The 19537-nt window shown below is 53.3% G+C and overlaps 3 protein-coding genes across 3 annotated transcripts; 2 read left to right on the top strand and 1 right to left on the bottom strand.

Moving 5' to 3' along the window:
• Positions 1-2651: 2651 nt before the first annotated feature.
• Positions 2652-4835, bottom strand: VOLCADRAFT_100567 (uncharacterized protein; the record flags this gene model as incomplete). The annotated part of the gene is made up of 3 exons (XM_002959120.1): positions 2652-2927; positions 4592-4693; positions 4824-4835. The coding sequence occupies 3 exons, from the start codon at positions 4833-4835 to the stop codon at positions 2652-2654; spliced, it is 390 nt and encodes a 129-aa protein (XP_002959166.1).
• A 1281-nt stretch (positions 4836-6116) lies between these two features.
• VOLCADRAFT_100566 (uncharacterized protein) lies at positions 6117-13053 on the top strand (the record flags this gene model as incomplete). Its single annotated transcript, XM_002959126.1, has 10 exons — positions 6117-6187; positions 6598-7013; positions 7492-7498; positions 7902-8087; positions 8821-8859; positions 8920-8975; positions 9846-9946; positions 11180-11422; positions 11898-12162; positions 13013-13053. The coding sequence occupies 10 exons, from the start codon at positions 6117-6119 to the stop codon at positions 13051-13053; spliced, it is 1425 nt and encodes a 474-aa protein (XP_002959172.1).
• Positions 13054-14379: 1326 nt separating this feature from the next.
• Positions 14380-19090, top strand: VOLCADRAFT_100565 (uncharacterized protein; the record flags this gene model as incomplete). The annotated part of the gene is made up of 8 exons (XM_002959125.1): positions 14380-14568; positions 15270-15627; positions 16185-16411; positions 16884-17139; positions 17374-17538; positions 17749-17993; positions 18719-18925; positions 19031-19090. The coding sequence occupies 8 exons, from the start codon at positions 14380-14382 to the stop codon at positions 19088-19090; spliced, it is 1707 nt and encodes a 568-aa protein (XP_002959171.1).
• Between the last annotated feature and the right edge of the window lie 447 nt (positions 19091-19537).

Here is a 19537-nt window from a genome sequence, read left to right as displayed (position 1 = left end):
GGAAAGAGACTGAGGGGAAGCGCAGGTGTGGTAGGTGGGAGTAGACATGGAGGGACTGTTAGGGGCTGGTCAGATGCTGGGGTGAATGAGGAGAGGATTGGGGTGGGGCTTTACTAGCTTGGTGCCCGAGGGAGCTGGAAATGAGGGGGAGGGGGAGAAGAGGGGGCCGCTACAGCTGTCGGTGGTGGCCCTCCCCCTTCCCCGTTGTCGCACGTGGGTGGATGGATGTGTTTGGGTGGCTACTTGAGAGAACTGGACGTCGTCCGTACGCCATACACCGTACATTGGTAAGAACTCGACCCAGCTAAGTGTCACCACCAAAGGGCAACTGAGATGCGGTTGGGGGAAAACCCAACGGGTGCGTTTGGAAGGGAGAGTAACTCCTCCTCGCTCGCGAGCCTGGTGATCTGTCATTTGCCGTCCCCCCCCGTCGTTTCTCGCGGCTTTGGCGCCAGGGGTTTTGGCGACCGGGACTTCAAGGCCGCCTCGCTCATCTCTTCCCAGCCCGATGTGGCAGCACTGGTGCTGGCGCCACAGCTGGACACGTTCGCCATTCACGCCAGCGACGGGCTGTGGGGCGTGGTGGGAGATCAGGAGGCGGTGGACCTGGCGACGGTGGTGATTGACAAGGTGAGAGGGTGGTTGGGCCGTCGGGGAGGGCGAAGGGGTTTAAGAGGACAGTATTAATAGGATAATGTATGTATGTGGTTATGTGTATGTATGTATGTATGTATGCATGTATGTATTATTGGCTCTGGGGGAGGTCGCCTGGGGGCTATGATGAAGCGGTGTGTGAAAGGGAGAAAGGGCAAAGGGCGTTCGGGTCATTGACTCTCGTTCGTGGGTCTTCCACACACACTGGGTTGCTGCCCCTGTTCACTAGGCGCCGGGAGCCCTCTCTTTCGCATTTGGCATTATACAATTGGCATGTTGCCATATTTCTCTGGAACGAGCGCTTATATGTCGGGGCCCCCCTCTTTCCACTCTTCCCTCTCCCCCGCGCTTTGAATATGACTCCCCGTTCCTATATTTGTCGTGTTTCTAAATTTTTCGTACAATTTGTATCCGCCACCGCAGTTTACGGGCATGACTTCCTTCAACACGCAGCATGCTGCCGCCGCCAAGGCCTCTGCACAGGAGCTTGTCAAACTGGCTCGGGACAGGGGGTCTATGGACGACATTACCGTGGTCGTGACGCTGTACGACTGGGATTGAGAGATCCAATTTGGATCCAGCAGGTCGGCAGGGATACACCACGGCATGGTGTGGATTCCTTCAGACCCGTTGATGGTTGACCCAGATCTGGGTTACGTTGTCGGGATTGTTTCTTTTTTTGGACCCCGACGTCCTCAATTGTGAGCTGCTGTGAAAATTGTCCGGAGTGCTGCCGATGTGCGCTGCTGGCTAAGAGCATGTTGACCCAGATCGATTTGGATTTTGGGATTGGGGATGAAACACCCGTTGACGCGGCTCGATTGAAACTAAAGAACCGTTGGCAAGATTGATCTGCATGCTAGGTGCTTACCGGGTTGTTAATTGATGCATGTGTTATGTACGCATGTACGTATGTATGCATGTATGTCTCTCGCGGCGTGGCATTTTGAGTGGTGGAAGGATCGCCCCCCGGGCGCGCCACCACTCAGGAAGGAACTTGAGGAGAGGGTTGCTCTGGCGCTCCTCAAGACGCTCTGACTATCTGCGCTGCTGCAAGCAGACGACTTTGAATTTTGGTTTTTAGGTTTTTGGTTATATTTTAGTTGAGCTTTTAGTTACACAAGAAACGTCAAGAGTCAGCAACATGGTACATGGTGCATATGGTTTCATGACGTATCATCGCGATCTCACGTGTTTGACGTTCCCCATTTCCATTTTGGATTATTGGGGGTTGGGTGGGAAACAAGGCAGGGTGCAGGTGCGCATGACCGCATTACACGACCGCATAGCACGACCCATTGCTGGTGTTGGGTTTGAGTTGGGTTGTGATCTTGGTTTGGGCACTGGTGGGGGCACTGTATTTATTCTCCCTCCCTCCACCGGTGCAAGGAGGTAATGAGGGATGTACACCACGGGGCCGTTCTCACCGGGGTCTCCCCGCCCGCCCGCCCGCCCGCCCGCCCGCCGCCCGGCCCCCATACCTACCAGGTGCGTGAGCGGTGGCAGAAGTCCAAGACGCGCAATTGCCTGCCCAGTGTATGAAGTGAATTTGGCGCGATGTATATGGTGACGCATGACGAGGTGCGGGTGAGATCGGATCGGTCGAGTCGATGTGGGGCGAGGCAAATGCTGGTGGAGGTAGGGGGGGTACCGGGGCGGCTAATCCTCGCGCGCGGTGTATGTGTATGTGTGTGTATGTATGTGCAGTTTTGGTGGATTAGCTGTAAGCTGCAGGTGGATCGAAGGGGGGACCCGCCATCGCGTCGGCTGATGTCGCTGTCGACGTGGTGGTTTTAAGGAGGGGTGCCATCCTCCGTTGCGTCGTTTCGTCTCATCATCATCCGTACTGATTGTATACGAGCGTCAAGGTCCACTGTTGCGCCCCGTTGAGGGGCCTTCCCGCAGTAGATCGCCTCTGTTGTGTTGTCGTTTCGTGGATGTCCTTGCGAGCGTTGGGGCCCCTTGGGTTTGGGAGTGTGGTTCTTTATTGTTGATAACTAACTTGTGTGTTTTCTGCGGTTGTGGTGTGTCACATAGCTCACTCTGCTGCACCACACTTGCGCTTTGCCGTGCGGTGACCACATTGTGGACTTCTCTCCCGGTGCAACCCTCCAGGAAAGAGCATTTGGATTCGGGTCTTTGACGAAAGTGTGCGCGATGGTGGTAGTGGTGGTGGTGGTGATGGTGGTGGTGGTGGTGGTGGTGGTGGTGGTCTCCTGGGGCTCCGGCTCTGTTGCCCGCTGCCCTCTTGGCTGTTGGTTGTCCCCCCTTGGCTGTGGATGGGGCCGCCAAGTCAGCAGCAGAAAGATCCTGCCGGACGCGGGAAACGGACATCCAGCACGGTCCATTTTGCAGTGGTGTCTGTGGTGGCTCCCCTGGTGGGCATGGATTGGTGACTGTACATGGATATGGCTGTTGGCCTACTCAGACCAGCGCCTACCTGCCTCAGCGACCGGCGGCACACCACCAAGGTGCAGTGCCTCTCCCCCCCTCCTTTCCCATGCCCACTTTAAGAATGGGGTGTATAGGAGGTTGGAGGCGACGGGGGGCCCTTGCCACTTGGCTTTGGGCGAAATACCCAACCTACCTCCTGCTGCAGCAGCAGAAGCATTTCCGACGTGGGCGTTTGAGAAAGCTTGGGGGTGCCCTCCAGGCCCTCCAGCCCGCGGCCTAATTCCCTGGTGCTTGACTTGACTTGACTTTCGACGAAGAAGATAACAAGGTGAAGAATGCAGGTCGTGCCTCTTTAGGAAACCGCGCGGGCAACAAGGGAGTTGGATCCTTTCGAGGAAAGGGGCGGGGCCGGGGGGGAGATAATCCCCCCGGGGGTAATGCAGGGAGTCCCCGGATGGTCGATCACGGAACGCGTGTGTGTGTTTCGCGTGTCGTCGGTGCATCTGCAGGAGGATAGGCTCCCCCGGCTGAGTTTTGGTCTCAACTGCGGGTCCTGGCCGAAAGTGCATTTCTATGTCCTCTTGAAAGCGTGTTTTTTTTGTTGTCGTATGTATAATTTGGTCGTTCGTACATGGGATCCCCGTGTCGGATGCAATGTGTATGACCACGCATGGTATTGAGAAATGGTCTTCTGATCTACTGAATGTTCTTGGCGTATTGAACGCGGCATCTGGGAGCACACACGTGTGTCGAGGTGCATAGTGCGAGCGCAACACAGCGCAGCACGGCGCGGCTGACCTGGCGCGGCTTAGCTTGGCGTTAACGGTTTGTCTTGGCACTTGTGGCACTTGTGGCCGGGTGGTGCGTGTGGGTGTGCATGTCCTCCAGGGACTTGTTGGTCTCATTGTTTCCAGGCTCGTGGGTCGTCAGCCGGCGCGATGTATCACATTGAAGCGTGTGTTGATAATTGCTGTTTGAAGACCGTCTGAGATGCGAGATGAGAGAGGTCTGTCTGAAAGTGCTTGGGAAGGAGGGGGGGACATTGGGCGCGCGATCTTTTGGTCGTGCTCTGGCTCTCCATGCTGTGTGGGTGGGTAGACGCAGCCATGACGGACGCGTCCCGTCAAACCACAGTTCACGAACAGTTGCGCCCATGTCGGTTGGTGGTTGGGAGGCAAACTGTATTACCTGACAGCGATGTCTCGGCCGCGTGGGTCAAGGTTGAGGCGGAGGGGTTGACTTTTTGCCATCTCTTTTGCCTTCCCATTTCTCTTTTGCCTGATTCCGATTCCTATGACTATGTCGTACCTTATGCCTGGTCAAGCCGCGCTTTAGGTTTTGTGGTTGGCTTTGTTTGCAGCAACGGTGTCGATTTCCTGTCCAAGGTGTTTTTTGACCGGCATGTATGTGTGTCCGGTTACGGCACTGGCAGCGCAACGGTGTTTTGTGAACTGCTGGGGGCCCTGGACGCGGTTGGCAGGGCTGGACGTCGGAGCCCCTGTCGTACACCACTGTTTTCGGAAAACAGACAAACATCACGTACCACCAAGAGGCCCCGTGGTCGCGACACCGTCTGTGCCGTTATGACATGCATGTGTACACGGCCCGGCGTCTTGATTGGGTGGCTCTGGACCTGAGGCGAGACCTGCGGCGAGACACACGTACACAAACATCGGCTTGGTCGAGCTCGTAAACGGTTGAACGTAAAGTTGGCGCACGTGCGAGTCAGATGAGGTGGAGGTGATACGCCGCGTTTTAATGTTTTGTGTCCTCACCTCCCCGGTCATTATTGAGAGGGAGCCCCCCCGGGGGGCACTGCCGTCCGGGGGGGCAGCGGAAGAGCAAGGGGGCCCAGTACTGCATACCCCACCCTGCGCGGCGCTTGTATACGTCATGTTGTGCCCAGGTCTTCCGTTGATCCGTGCACGCTGACGTCTCCTCCCGCGCGCTCTCCCTTTTCGAGGAGGGGGGAAAGGAAAAGGGGGAGGGAAGAGGATGAGTCCAGGGTACGTTTTCCCTGGCGCGTTTTTCATTGTTGTTATTCGGGAAATTGCCCTATACTTTTTATCTTTACACCTAATGAGGAGCGAGCATGTGCATTGGACGTCGCGTCCTCTGTTTCTGTGTCGTGTTAGTGTCGTGTCCTGTCCTGTCATGTGGCTGTCGTGGCCTGTGGTGGGGGGTTTCTTGTGTGCTGTCCTTCCGAGTCACGAGCTCCTTGGATAAGTAGTTTTTTGTGTTCTTAACGGTAAAGTAGGTTATTGCAGTGCTAGGTTTTAGGTTTTTTTGTGGCTTTGCTCGTCCATGGTTGTACGGGAATAGGAAGGCTGAACTGTTGTTGGGCCATGTCGTCATAAAGAAACGTCATGTTGTTTAACTTATGATGGTGTTTCCCATCCTCCTCCTCGCGGTAAGAGAATCGTCCTTCCTGGGTGTAGGTGCAGAGGTGGGGTGCATTTCGATAGCCTTGAAGATGGAATGGTCGGGCGAACGGCGGCACTGCCGGGGGTATGGGACCCTGGCATGTTGGCCGGTTTGTTGATGACAGTGGTGTGTTAGATCATGTCATGTGATGGAATGTTATTGGCAGTAGGTTTGAGGTCGGTTGGCTGTGGGGATCGAGGGGGGATTGTGTTCCGATCTTCTGTTTTACGCACACAAGTTAGCTCCATGCCTAATCGTCGTAGCGACGATTCGACGTGTCTATTTACTTTGTCAGTGCGCTGTCAATTCTTCGTTTTTTCACGGGGTTGTCTCTTTTTATTGTCGGAGCGTTTCACCTTTTCAGTTCCGGGATTTGAATTGGTGTAAAATGTAATATAATGTTTATCTCCTTGTCTCCGTCTGTCATCAGCCGATGCTCCCTATCGCCGAGTGTGTGTGGGGGGTTCAGGTAAGGTGTCGCCACGCGCCTTTCTTGAGTTTTTAAATTTGGTGAGGAGACATCACGGGGTCAGGTCGGGGGGTCGCGACCCTGAGTGAATAGGCTCTGACAGGTCGACAGTTTCCTTAACCAGGATCTGCCTGGAGCGACTGAGACTGATGAGAATGAAGCCACATCCTACAAGATGACCACTGGTATAAGGATAAGGAAAGCGGATCGTTGGGGCGTTGTAGGACATGCTGACCGTCCGGCCAGGTAGGAGTAGCCCTGAATTCTATTCCTGACAAAAGAATTGGTCCGCGGGGGTCTTGAATTATTCTGGCGGGCTCGCCGGAGTTATTCGAATTGCGCTGTGGAGCTCCGGAATTGCGCTTGCTTCAAACACGTTTGGCATGTCCTACCTGATCACAAGAAAAGACAACTTGACTCAGAACGGATCTAGCGGATCTAGATTAGCCCAGGCTGTAACGTGCACACCGCTTTTCAGGTCCAAGGATTGTGTCCGCAAGCAGCCCTTAAGGATTCCCTTAGAGCTTTGTTATCGTATTTCATTACGTTATCTTTGCCTTGCATAAACTACGGGTCTGGTTATCATCCTACAAGCTCCAGCGAATCGGAGGGCTGCTGTAGCACAGCTCCCTCCGGCAGCTGCTCTCCATCATCAGCGCATTCCTTACAACTATAAGCGCATCGAAAGGCCTTCCTCCGATAGAGCTGCCGCAATCGACATCGGACTACTACAGCGACCTCGTCACTGTGTCCAGCAAAGTTTATGGCGAGGTTAAGAAGTCTGGTCCTCTGCCCGCGGAACGCTATGCCGAGAAGCTTTTTAACCAGAGCGCCTTCCGTGACTGGCTACTACTCAAGGTGGAGAACGTCACGGTGCCAGCGCCCATGTCCTACAGATGCGGCGTCTTTGTCAACCACGACTACAAGCTGATCTTCATCCGCAACCGCAAAGCAGCCTCGACGACCGTGTTAGACACATTCAAGACCGCGTGCAAATCCCAGAAAGTCATGTGTATGAAGCACGAAATCCATGGGCCCGCGCGGCAAGCGGATACGATGACGCGCAAGACAGGTACGGAAGTACGGTAGTATGGTGTACGACACGCATCAGTATCAGTATCCCTACCAACTCATACGGGGTCTAACAGCGTCTAACTTCTTAGGCGGGGCTGTCAGACGGGCTCATTATCAGCTGCTGACGATAGTTGTCAACGTGGCATAACAGCCAGTTAGACACTGGGTTAGAGGCTGTCTTGTCCTGTTTGGCCCTGTGTTTGGCCCTGTGTTTGGCCCTGTGATTGACATATATAATGTACGACACGCATGGGAAGTATGCATTCATTGCCAAATTCGTGCATTCGCACTTTCAGAAGGGTCGACAGGTAAGGTGTTACACCATATTCACGTTGAATGTTTTATATATGTGTGTTTCCTGGCTAGCCGGGGAAAAGCCTTACGAGGTTGCCGCCGCCTCACCCCCCAGTCCTCACCTGGGATTTCCCCGTCTTGCTCTCCGTCCCCCTCCCCCCTCGTCCCATCACGTCCTTCAGGTGGCCGGTGAAGACTGGCGTGTGCGGTGTCGTTCCCTTCCGCCAGTTCTGTACGAACCCGTACTTGTTGGGCACCATGGGCAACATGTTTCGTTGCGGAGCCGAGGTGGGGGTGGAGGGGAAGGGATGAGGGGAGAGGGGGGAGAGGGAGCAGGGGGGAGGGGGAGAGGGAGGAGGGTGGAGGGGGAGAGGGAGGAGGGGAGGGGGAGGAGGGGAGCACACGGCATCTGGGAGCACACACGTGCGTCGAGGTGCATAGTGCGAGCGCAACGCAGCGCGGCACGGCGCAGCTGACCTGGCGTGGCTTAGCTTGGCGTTAACGGTTTGTCTTGGCACTTGTGGCACTTGTGGCACTTGTGGTCGGGTGGTGCATGTGGGTTTGCATGTCCTCCGTGTTGCATGACGTCCAGGGGCCCCTGGGGTTTGTCTCTTGTTTCCATCGTTGTGGTTCCGCAGCCGGTGGGATGCTTCACCTCGAGACGATTGAGGCGATTGGTGATACCACATGGTGTTACACCGCACACAGGGGAAAGAGGGGTGGGAGGCGGCGGGGGAGGGCAGCTGCAGGACGACCTGTGGAAGGGCGAGAGTGGAAGGTGAGGGGGAAGAGAAGGGGGGAGAAAAGGATGGATGGATAGATCGAGAGAGGAATTCAAAACCAAAAAAATGAATATCGACTGTCTACACCATTGTCAGATTCGCCAACGCAAAAATGGAGAGGATGAAGAGGGGGAGGGGGTCGGTGGGAACACTGTATCGCGTGGGGTGGGTGTTATGAAAAGGAGACTGAGCTGCACAACGCGATGGCCGGCGTGATGTGTGTCTGTATGTATGCACCGGCCGAACTGTGTGCTCATTTATAGACAAACCCCACAGGCAGAACTGCGTCCTCAAAACTGCGCACAAAGGCGAAAGTAGAACACCAGATCCTCATGCAAAGCTTAGTACGAATGGTACGACATGTACGATAGGTAATCGTACGACCTGATCGGACGGTGAGAGGGCATGACCTGTGATGATGTGGTGTCGCAGTATAGCATGAGATCATCATCATGCCCAGGGCACGTATGTCCGTACGGAAGTACGGCAGGCCAGGCGGGCAGCCAGGGCTGCGAGGAGCACCTTATGAATGAGCACACGGTATTAAAATGAGCTCAACTAGTCATGAGTGACCTTTAAGATCCATCATAAGGGCATCACATCCATCCCTTGCAGCGACCTCACCCACACAACCCCGGCGCCTCACCACCGCTACCACCACCATCACCAGCTCACTCCCCCTCCGCCCCCCTCTGACAGCACCTCCACCTCCCCCCTTGTCACCTCCAGGCCCCCGACCCTTCCCCCGGACCCCGCCTCCAGTGGAAAGTGTGCCGCCGCCGCCACCGCCTCCTCAGTCAGCTCCACCGCCCCGGGGGCCCCCTGAAGACGGTGCCACCAGACGGCGTCTGCAGCCATAGCTGCTGCGGAGGCGCTGGCTGATGGTGGGTGCAACAGCAGCGGGTCGTAGCGATTGCGTTGCCCTGGTAGGTTTGGTAGGTGTGGGGGTTTGGAGGGGAGGGTTGGGGGAAGAAGGTCCCGGCAGCAAAAGGTTTACAAACTAACATCATAAACTCCCTATCGACTGGGGTTTTTCCATTAAACTCCTTGCGACTACTCCATAACAGACAGAATGGTTATTCCATGTTAGCCGCCTGTTTAGTGGACGACATTCGAAGATGGAGTTCCGCCCAAGTAACACTTGCCTAATATTTCATGTGGTATGTGAAGAAAAAAGGCGTTCCTCACGGAAAATGTAAAAGCATAACATGGATAGGGTATTTGAGCAGGGAAGAGTTGGCCAAGCGACGAGTCACATTGGATTTGTAGTGCATGTAGACAAGGATCTCATTATTAGTCACTTGACAACACCGGGGTCTTGTGGAGTTCGGTCTGTCATTTTGAATGGGGTCAACTTTTCAATCCGGATTGCCCAGTCCGGTTTTGACCAAGGTCTTGTCGTAGGTAGCCAAGTTTTATTGGCCGAGGAATCCCCATGCTTTGTAGAGATCCAGCTGTCGTTGGACAGCTGGATGGTTTCGGAGCGAGGCAGCCCAATCGATTTTGACCTAAGGACTTGCCAAGGAATTCCCACGTTCATGGAAGGACCACTTGCAGACGGGAAAATTTGTTTTCAATGTGACAATTGGGTGAAGTAGTATTTCCCAGTCCAGTCATCTTTTGCGAGCACCCTGCTTCCTTACTAGAGTGAACCGCCCGCCATTCCACCGCCCGCCATTCCAAGCTTAAGGTAGGCGCGAACGTTGTCCTCGCCGAAGAACGCACGCATACACGTGCACACGGACGAAGCACAGGCATGAGGTCATATTGTCCAAGTAAGGGGCGCCCAGCACCCCTTCGGCGGCACCACTGCGAGGGGCATCAGGCTCTCGTAGTCCAGTTTCAATGGTTGCCGGTAAGTCACTGCTCTCATTATGACATATCCCATGGAACTGAAGAATATATTGATGGAAGGGCTATTGTAACGGGGAGAGCACATGTTCCTGCAAGTCCTTCCTAGGCAACTTCATGCAGTACATGCAGGAACGCGCAGCCGCCTCTCCGCTGAAAAGTAGTAGACTTGCATTAATCACGAGCCCTCAGTTTCAAAAGGTAGAGCACAATCCTTATATCCTGAAATTAGAGAATGTGTGTACAAAACTCTCGTCTGCTGAATTCTTCGGGTACATCGACATGGCCTCGCATGGATTGGGACTAAAATATGTACACCTACTATCATTAACTTTAAAACAGATTTCTTAACAGAGTGTGGCGCCATTACGTGCTAGATGTTTTCGATGACCCGTCCTCCAAGGTCGCCTGCAGATCTAGAGTTGTCCGAGTTGCAACTCCAACCGGAAATATTGCCCCAATCAGAAGATTTCCATTCGGCTAATTCTTCTTGGATGACTGCAGACATGCCACAAGAAGCTTTACCTTATCGCTGGGATCGGAGCAATGACAACATTTCCTTCCATAGACGGATTCCCGTCGACATGTCCCGACCGAGGTCCTGCGATTGGGTCAAGCTCGATGAACCTCGAAGCTTGATGAGGCTCGAGGTGCTCCTAATTGCCGGAGAAAATTACGAATTATCATTATGGGATTTAGGACGCAGTTGCTCCCTTTGGAAGTACTCGGTTACCCAATTCGATAGCAGTGCTACGCAGCCAGCGCCTCGTCCCAGCGTAACCTTGGGGCATCGGAACTTCACAGTATGCAAAGGAGCAGGCAGCAATGTATTTTTCAGCTGCACGGCCGATGGTTCTGTTCAACGATGGAAATGTTTCAAGGTGATTCTGTACCCGGAGCTTCTCCTGGCAATGATGTAGGATCACGGCGACGTGCCCGTATAATTAAATAAGTTCGCCATACGTAGTACATTTGCTTCCGCACGGGCTTTAGCTTCCCATCTGCTGCCTTGTAGCATCAGTAAATTATTATTCCTGTTATACAGTGCTATGCGGTAGATTTCGATGAGCCGGCTTATAGGCGTGCTGAGCTTCCCTGATGGCTCAGCAAAGATAAGTGCGATATGTATTTCTTTCCTTGCCACAACCTTCTCGGCTGGTTGGCATGTCTCCATGGTGTGCAGTAGTATTTGTGCGTTGCTATTTCGCATACATCCTTTTATGTGAATTGTGCGCAGGAGGGAGACCAATGGAAGGCTATCTGCGAGGATCAGAAGGCCCTCCATCAAAAGCCTATCACCAGCATATCTGCGCTTAATCACACGCTGGAAGGGATACTGCATATGATAACCATTTGTGGCGAGGCCGTACAGATCTGGGACGCTGGAGATCTGGAGATCGTCCGGACGCTATCCCTGCCAATCGGTGGAGTTGTTGGGTTCGTGGAGGGGCAACCAGAACACAAGGTTTACTTGAGCCAGGTATGTAGGGTCAACACATGAGAGGGTGCAGCTGCCAAGCTGGAAGAGATAAGAGCGAGCGGCTGCTTTATTTGTTGCATGAGCCCGCGGCTAATACACATGCACACACACGGTTGTGGGCAAATGGGCGGTTGTGTGACATCTGGCCGTCCGTCTGTCCGTCTGTTTGCATGTCCGTCCGTCTGTCTGCCCGCCCGCATGTACAGGATGTGTTGTTAGGGTTGGACTGCGAAAGTGACAGCATGGCATGCCGTACTATGTATTATACATCATATAGTACGGCATGAATAGTACGGTATATCTACATGCCGGCCTGCTGTGAACACGGGCCTAAGAGGACTGCGTAGGTAGGTCTAGTGAGGTTCTCTTAGGCAGCCGGTGATGCCTTGTAAACGTGGATTGTCAGTCATCATGTATATCTGTGCGAGTGTGCATCCTGCCTGACACCCATCACCTGAACACTGGTGCATATTAGGTACGTGGATCTGCTGCGACAGAGGACGGTGCAAGGGCTGTCGTCATTGCACAGTCAAATTGTGTCGTCATCTTCGACATCACGGGGAATACACCAAAGGTAATGCACACGCCCAGAGCTCCAGGGAAGCTGGACGTGTGTGCAATTAGCCACGCTGCAGGCAGGGTGGCTGCAACCAGCGGTGAAGATGGTGCGCTGTATGGTTGGGACATCAAGACAGGGAAGCTGTGCTACAGCACCAAGTTTGGAGTGCAGGGTGGCCGAGGTACTCCCCTCAGCAGCTGCTGCTGTTTCAGTCCTTGTGGACAGTTTATCCTGGTATGATCGTCTTTGTTGGATGGGATGCTGGGCAATGGATGGATTGGCAGGGTGGGAGTGTTAGGGAAGTTCAAGGAGATGTGCATGTGCATGAACGTGTAAGATCAGACAAAGAGTACTCGTGGGAGATGCCAAGGGGAGCTGATCCCTTCTTACACTCCTCCCCCCCATCATATAACCCTGGGTACCCGGGCATCCCGAAATCCTGGATCCTCACTATGCCTGAACATGTACGGGAACCGAACCCACTGCTTCGCTTGTCCTTCTGCTGGCCCGATTGAAATCTGTGGGCTTCTTACGGCACCCGCTCAGTCTTAACAGCATGCACTTGCGTTTGTCTCGATCTGGGCCACCGCACCTGCCACAGCATTACGTTAATGGGTGCTGCCACACGAGCTGCTCTCCTTAAGCAGTTTATGCACGTACTAGAGCCTACTCGCATGTGTGGGACACTACCTGGGCAAAGTAACGGACCCACCGAAAGTAACGTTGACCCTGCTGCATGTTGACCAGCACGGTTGGTCACCATCGTTTGTGAAGTGAGGGTGAACCACCTGCCTTCATTGCATCTTGTGCCCTGGCCTTCAATACATATGTCTATTTTTAGGCCGTACATGCCTCAGCCCGATTTAAAACTCCGTACATGTCCGATATATGTGGATATGGCCAATTTGATGCGTAGGTCGGCGGGCTCGGCAGGCTACCGATGCTAGTGCTGATGGAGTCAAAGTATGGTCAAGAGCTGGTGCGTGTGCACCTATCGCAGGTACATTCCGTACACATGCACTGTCATACAGACATAATCGATCATGATAAGGGCATCTCGTACCCGCGCTAGCTGTCTTCGTTTTTCCTGTAGTATGAGAAGCCTTACACTTATGCATGTATGCTACTAGCCCTCGCCTAGTCTGTCATGGAGTTTTTAGAACAACCGAGGCGATGAAAGGAGGAGGGGCGGGTAGCATAGGTTGTGTTGTGATCCACACTTGATGTCGGACGGATCTTACATGGTTCAATTAAACCCACCAGCTGCATGAGGATATTTGAGCATTCTTCCCGTCACCAAGGCTTTTGGCAGCCTCGTTCCAATACCTTGCCCAAGCAATCATAAGGCCCATGGAACCATCCGGTCAATCCTAAACCTGGACAAAATATACAGCTCTGCTGTGTAGGGTAAGATGTACATCGTGCCGTACAAGTAATGCAGGTCTCGCGAGCCGATATAGTAAATCTTACCAAACACAACCGGATGGTGGTGTCGGAAGACACCGATTGGAAGAGTTTTATCCGTATAAATAGCGGGGATGCAGACATCTCATGCAGGGTTCGACACTGACCTTCCTGAAACTTGTGGGCTCCCCCGTACCTCCCAAATTTTCCTTACGGAGGGGCCCCCGTACCAGGCTCCTGTACCGGCCGAAAACCTTACGGGGGCCCCCGTAACCCCCGCAAAACCTTTACGGGGGCACTGTCCTTGGCTGAAACGCTGTGGAAAGTGACGGTTTGCACTTTTTTGCCCCGTAAATCGTTATTTTCGTTATTTTCTCGTGAACCATTACACTCGGGGACACGGCACACTCAGCGAAAGCCAAGCGCCTTGGCCGCTGCGGCCGCCCATCCCTTCTGCTCCTCTTTCTCGTCCTCCAACCAGCTCCGTTCCCACAATCGATGAGCGAGCTTACCAGAGCCCCATAGGTCCGACAATTTTAAGGTGGCGCGCTTCTTGGAGGGCGGTGGATTAGGAGGCCCTTGGTCACCTCTTGACGACTCATTGTCTGCCATCGCTGGATGTTACAGACCAGAAGCTATAAAACTATTATGAAAAGTGTAGTTAAATATTGCAATATGAATTATGTCTGCCAAGTGTGTGGCCTTATCCTTTATATGGTCCGTCCTCTCCCCTACAGGGCCCCGTACGGCCTCTTATAAATCCTTAAAATCCGTAACCGGCCTTCGGCCGGTCCGGGGGCGGCCCCGTACGGGGCGCTTCGCGCCCCAAAATCCTTACGGGAGCCACCATAAAGTCCTACGGGCCCGGACGGGGATACCGAAAAAAGGCCAAAAACTTACGGGCCCCGTACGGGGTGTCGAACCCTGATCTCATGAGTCGTACAGCCAGTCCCGGAATGGCGTAGCCAGTCCCGGAACGGTGAACTGTTGACCCATGCTTCCCATCGATGACGGGGCTCCGCGAGCCAGGGACCAGCATCCCAGTCGTAGCCTGTGCTATGACCCCCGCCTACACTTCTGCAAGTATGGACTTCCGCCTGAGGCGGCGTTTACTCCGTCTGCGTTATTTTTTTGCGAAATATACAATAAGACCAGACAAACTGTACTCGCGGGAGATGCCAAGGTGAGCTGATCCCTTATTGCAGTTCCACTCACCGTCGGACCCAGAGGTTGGAGCCATAAAGATCTGACAGAAAGGCGGCAAAATAGGCAGTTGGAATTTAGTTAGTTCCAGTGAACTTATTCATCAGCCGTGCCAAGCGAAAACGGAAAGATCAGATAAAAAAATGTATTCGTTTGGGACCAGATCTAAGGAATAGTAAATGTTAAGATGATTCGTCAGACCCTAGACCTGCTACAGCTTAGTTGCCCGGTGGCGCCGGGCATTACTTCAGGATCCTTCGTGGGTGTAACAGGTCATTGGTGACGATGACCTAAGGCTATGATAAGCCGGCCAACTAACAGGCCTGCTGTGCAGCAGCATGTGGAGGCCAAGCAAGTTCATCTCCGGAGATCATTGTCGGATCCAACAATGGTGATTCCACCGTACATAGCAACTACACACCCTGTCTGTCAGGATCTATCTGAGCTACGTACACAGACGAAATGCACATAGTAGCTACACTGCGTGCTGCTGCCCTCGGCTCTCGTACCCGCAGGCTGTGATGGCCCAGCAGGACGTTATCAAACAGGCAGGGTTTGTTTTACCTAGTAATTGTACCACCTGCCAGGCTGGACTGGAGATTGTTGCCTAGCTTAGACAAAATCCTCCCGCTTCGTTCTGAGCTTGTCCTGTGTCTTGATTGCATTTCGTGTGTTTGGCAGGTCCATCCTGCGTTGCAGGAGCCTGACCCTCTGTGCAACGCCACGTCGGGCTGCTTCTTCCTGAGCTCAGCCCACAAGTTCGAACAGTTTAAGAAGCGCTATTATAGGATCGATGGCTTGCAGGAAAATGAGGAGAGAAACGATGAGCCGACAGGACGGAAAACTCCTCTCTATCCAACACGTTTTGGAGCGGTATGCTCAGACGGCAGCGTCAGGGTGTTTGACTTGGAGGCCAAGAGCTTTGACGAGGTGCTGTGGTGGGACAAGCGGCTGCAAAATGTATACGATGCTGACGTGTCACGCGACGGGACACTTTTGTTCGTCATGAACATTTATGGAGTGGCTGACCGTTTTGAAGGTGGGGCATTCATGTTGCTGTTGTCGTGGTTAGTTGTTGTCTGACTGAATATTGCTCCCTTCTGCTGTCAGTCTGACGATGACAAGTGGCTGTGATTGACGTTAACGACCAACCGTCAACCAATGTCTTTTTGGCCATACACGTTGCCAGTAGTAGTAAATGTTCGTTTTATAAAGGAGCTGCTGTACGTGCATTACTAACCGTTGCAACCATACTGCTCAGCATAATTGCTAGGTCTCAGGGTCCTGCCATCAGCAGTTTGCCCCTTTGTTGTGGGCCCGATATGTGATGACAAGAAGCATCATCAGGGTAAACCGGCAGAAGAAACGTTTTTACGAAACCTGTAGAAACCTACCTAACGCCTGGGGCGATAGAGTATTCAGGAATGTAGTATGAGTTGGTGTAACTAAGCGCCGTATCAAAACCCAAGGAAGGGATTGGCGACCCAGCGGAGAATTGCCAATCCATCCAGCAGCAGGTTGCCTCGCATGCTTTTCCTGCTTTCCCTGCTTACTTGCTTGCTGGCCACACATGCCAATATCTACATACCTCTGCAGAGGAGCTGTGCGTTTACAATCTAGCAACGGGCGAGGAGCTTTGGGAGTTTGTTGTCGATTACCAGCGCGGCGCGCAGCTGGTGGACCCCTTTGAAAACTATGACGACTGCGCTTACGGGGAGTACCTTGTGGCCAGCGACGATGCGGGGCTCGTGTCTGACAATGATGGCGGGACGACAACTTTTCGAATGCGCGGGAAGCTGATCACTTCTGGTGCAGACAGGAAGGTCCGGCTGTTCAATCTTGAATCCAAGGAACCTCCGCGGGTATGTATGTATGTGTGTGTTATCATGCATAAATGCTGGCAGGGAAGTGGCTGGGAAGGACGGGCATGGCATATGCATGGCATGGGCGATAGCGACTATTTGCTACACTCAGTGCAGCCTGCTCTTTTAGGGAGCAGGGGCTGTGGATTGATCCTGCCTTTATTGGGGGCAGACATGATGGCTGGGTTCCGGCAGGCAGGAGGGAGGATAAGAAATGGATGGTGGGGCGGGTGGCTATCTTGGGGTTGAGGTGTCGGTAGCTGGCTATGCAGCATGTAGTGCGTTTTGAAGGGCGCAGGGCTGTTTGAATATTTGCCATTCCTGGTTCCTTAGCGACGGAAGGCACAAAAATCCGCACGGGACTGCGGTAAACACCACTCTTGCCCTCCCGACCTGCACTCCCTGTTGCCCTCCCTTTGGCCCCCCCCTGTAGGTGGTTAATACAGACAGTGTTTCCACAACTAGGCTAGTGCGTCCCCAGGTCAACAAAGCCTTCGACCAGATGGTCACTACAAACCACGAGGAGGATTCGTGCTTAATTCTGTGGGACCTCAATACTGGCACGGAGACGCGTAGATACAATGGCATCCACGCAAAGGGCATCTGTTGTGCCCGGTTCACACGTGACGGGCTGCACTGCTTAACAGGCTCAGTTGATAAAACCGCTGCAATCACCAACCTCTCAACAGGTGATGGGCTTTCCTTTCCTTTCCTGTGAAATCCTGTTAGGATTACAGTTACAATCACCTTAGTATTTCTGACATGGTGGTAACAAGTATCGTGAAGCACGTGGTGACGTTCTTTTGGTGTACCTTTTATGGTTTTAGGGTTTCGTTCTGTTTGATGGCCGGCCGGGTATGCAGGTGTGCCTGCTGCATGCCTGCCTGCTGGCGCGCTCACCACGCACCCGCACATACATACAGGCTATAGGGCTTCAGACACAGCTAATATGCTAAGGCGCTGCATAAGTGTCCCTGGAAGGTTCCAGGATCGACCCCGGCAAAAGTGGAATAACAAATCCCTCAGCCGTAAGCGGGAGGATGCACCCGCATGCCGATGGACGGTGATGGGCCCGGTTCTAGTGATCTGTGAGCCGACTAGAAGTGGAGTTGATGTTCCGTTGGTTCGGCAGATTCCACTGATGCTGGTGGTGGGTGCTGAACCCGAAAAGTCACCGACGTCGTAGAAGCCGGCATGGTTGAGAAGGATGAGGTGGGAAATATCGTGGAAGGCAGGAACTGCCAGGTAGTGGCCCCGGGTGAAGCTATAACCCCCCCCCGTGTCACACAATCATACAGGCGAGACAACACAGCGATTCGTGGGACATCAAGATGTGGTGCATCTCGCAGCACTGTCACCGGATGAAGACACCCTGGCGACTGGCTCGTACGACAAAACCGTGCGCATCTGGGACGTGGCGACGGGAGTCGTGCTGCACATGATTGCTGATCCCTACAGCGCACCGTCATGCATCTTGTTCCAGCATCCCGCATGGCTTCTGACTTGTAGCACGCACGGTGATGCTATGGGCATCAATATCAAGGTGATGAACTTGGGCACCTGCACATGTCCTTCAAAGAAGTTTATATTTGTACTTCGAACTACCAATTTGCACTTAGGACTACCAACCACCACTTAGGACTATCAATTGCGTTAATCCTAGCTGTTATTGTTCATCTACCTAGACAGTATTTAGGGTGATGGTAACTAAATAGGCGGGATATAAGCATTCGGGCTGCACCGTCCATCCCATCCGCCGAGCTAATGGTGCATGCATCCTCAAGGTGTGAGGGGATCGGTCATCCATGCACATCCACTCATCCACGTTCTTGGTACCCGGTGGTCTCCCTCGCCGATGTAAATTATCCGATGTGGTATGTAGGAAAGGCCTCTCAAGGTAGATGCTGACAGAGCGCTTTAGCACATGTTTATAGACGGGCTGTGTGTTGTACTGTAGGGCAGCTACTATGTCCGCCCATTTCCGCCTAGCTAGCAACCGATGCTAACTTGAAGCTATACACAACCTTGCAACCAAACCCCGCTCACACATGCACGCGACGAAAGTAACAACCGTATCTTACCTTTCTACTGCTATGTGATTTGCACTCACCGCTTCCTTAATCTTCAATACGAATAGAGCAGTTGTTCAACACAGCCATCCTCCTCCCTAGTCAAGCAATCCGCTGCCGCTCACAGCCAATCACACTAAATCAGCCACCTTCATTTCTTGCTTCCACATGCCCCTGCTTGTTCCACCTACATATACAGGATGGCATGAAAGTACGATGGTATGTCGGCTTACATCGGCTGTTATTGCCCTTCGGACCTGGTAGGGAATTGGTCAGGATGCGGCCCCTGATGTTGCCTGCCGCGTTTGACGGCAGGCCCAGCAGTTCTCTAACAGTACTGGCCTTCTCATCCATGGGGAATGTGACTTTACTGGATCTCTCGGCACGACAACTGCCACTGGACCAGGTACGACGGCTAGCATGTGAAGGTGCCTCCAACCCCAGATCGTACTAAACTGGTTTCCTTCGTTGTATGTCCTGCTGTTTGCTGGTTTGTTGTTGCTGCTCTTAGTACTTTATTCAAGCGGATCAGTGCGTGGACGGCATTCCAGCCAGAAGTACTAGTAGCTGATGACCTTCACACACACCTGCCTGCTGCCTGCCTGCCCGGTGACCTGGCTGATTATATAGCTACCCAAACAACGAAGATACATGCGTGCATGAATACCTCACGACAGTCTATGTATTCTTCGTGCATTAACCCTGAATCATGTATGTATACATATGTCTATATGTGTGTTCCAATGCACTGCTGCTGCTGAAGCTGTCATTTGGATGGGTGAATTGGCGGTCAAATCAGCGGAGCCTGGACCACTTATCCTCGTTGATTGAAACCTTCCCCGGCCTCGTGGTGGCGCCTAGTCCTCAAATTCACCAAACGTTACTACACATGTGAGTGGGTTTCTGTTGACCTTGTTGACCTGCGGTATCTGCGTCTGTATTTTTTTGGGCGGGGCCCCAGCGCGAAGCGCCCAGGGGGGCCCCGACCTGTAGGATGCCCATGTCCGTGTGTGTGTGG

Source organism: Volvox carteri (genome assembly GCF_000143455.1).
Source record: "Volvox carteri f. nagariensis unplaced genomic scaffold VOLCAscaffold_127, whole genome shotgun sequence".
Classification (NCBI taxonomy): domain Eukaryota; kingdom Viridiplantae; phylum Chlorophyta; class Chlorophyceae; order Chlamydomonadales; family Volvocaceae; genus Volvox; species Volvox carteri.
The sequence above is the reverse complement of the archived record's forward strand: the minus strand, read 5'-3'. Positions and strand labels throughout refer to the sequence as shown.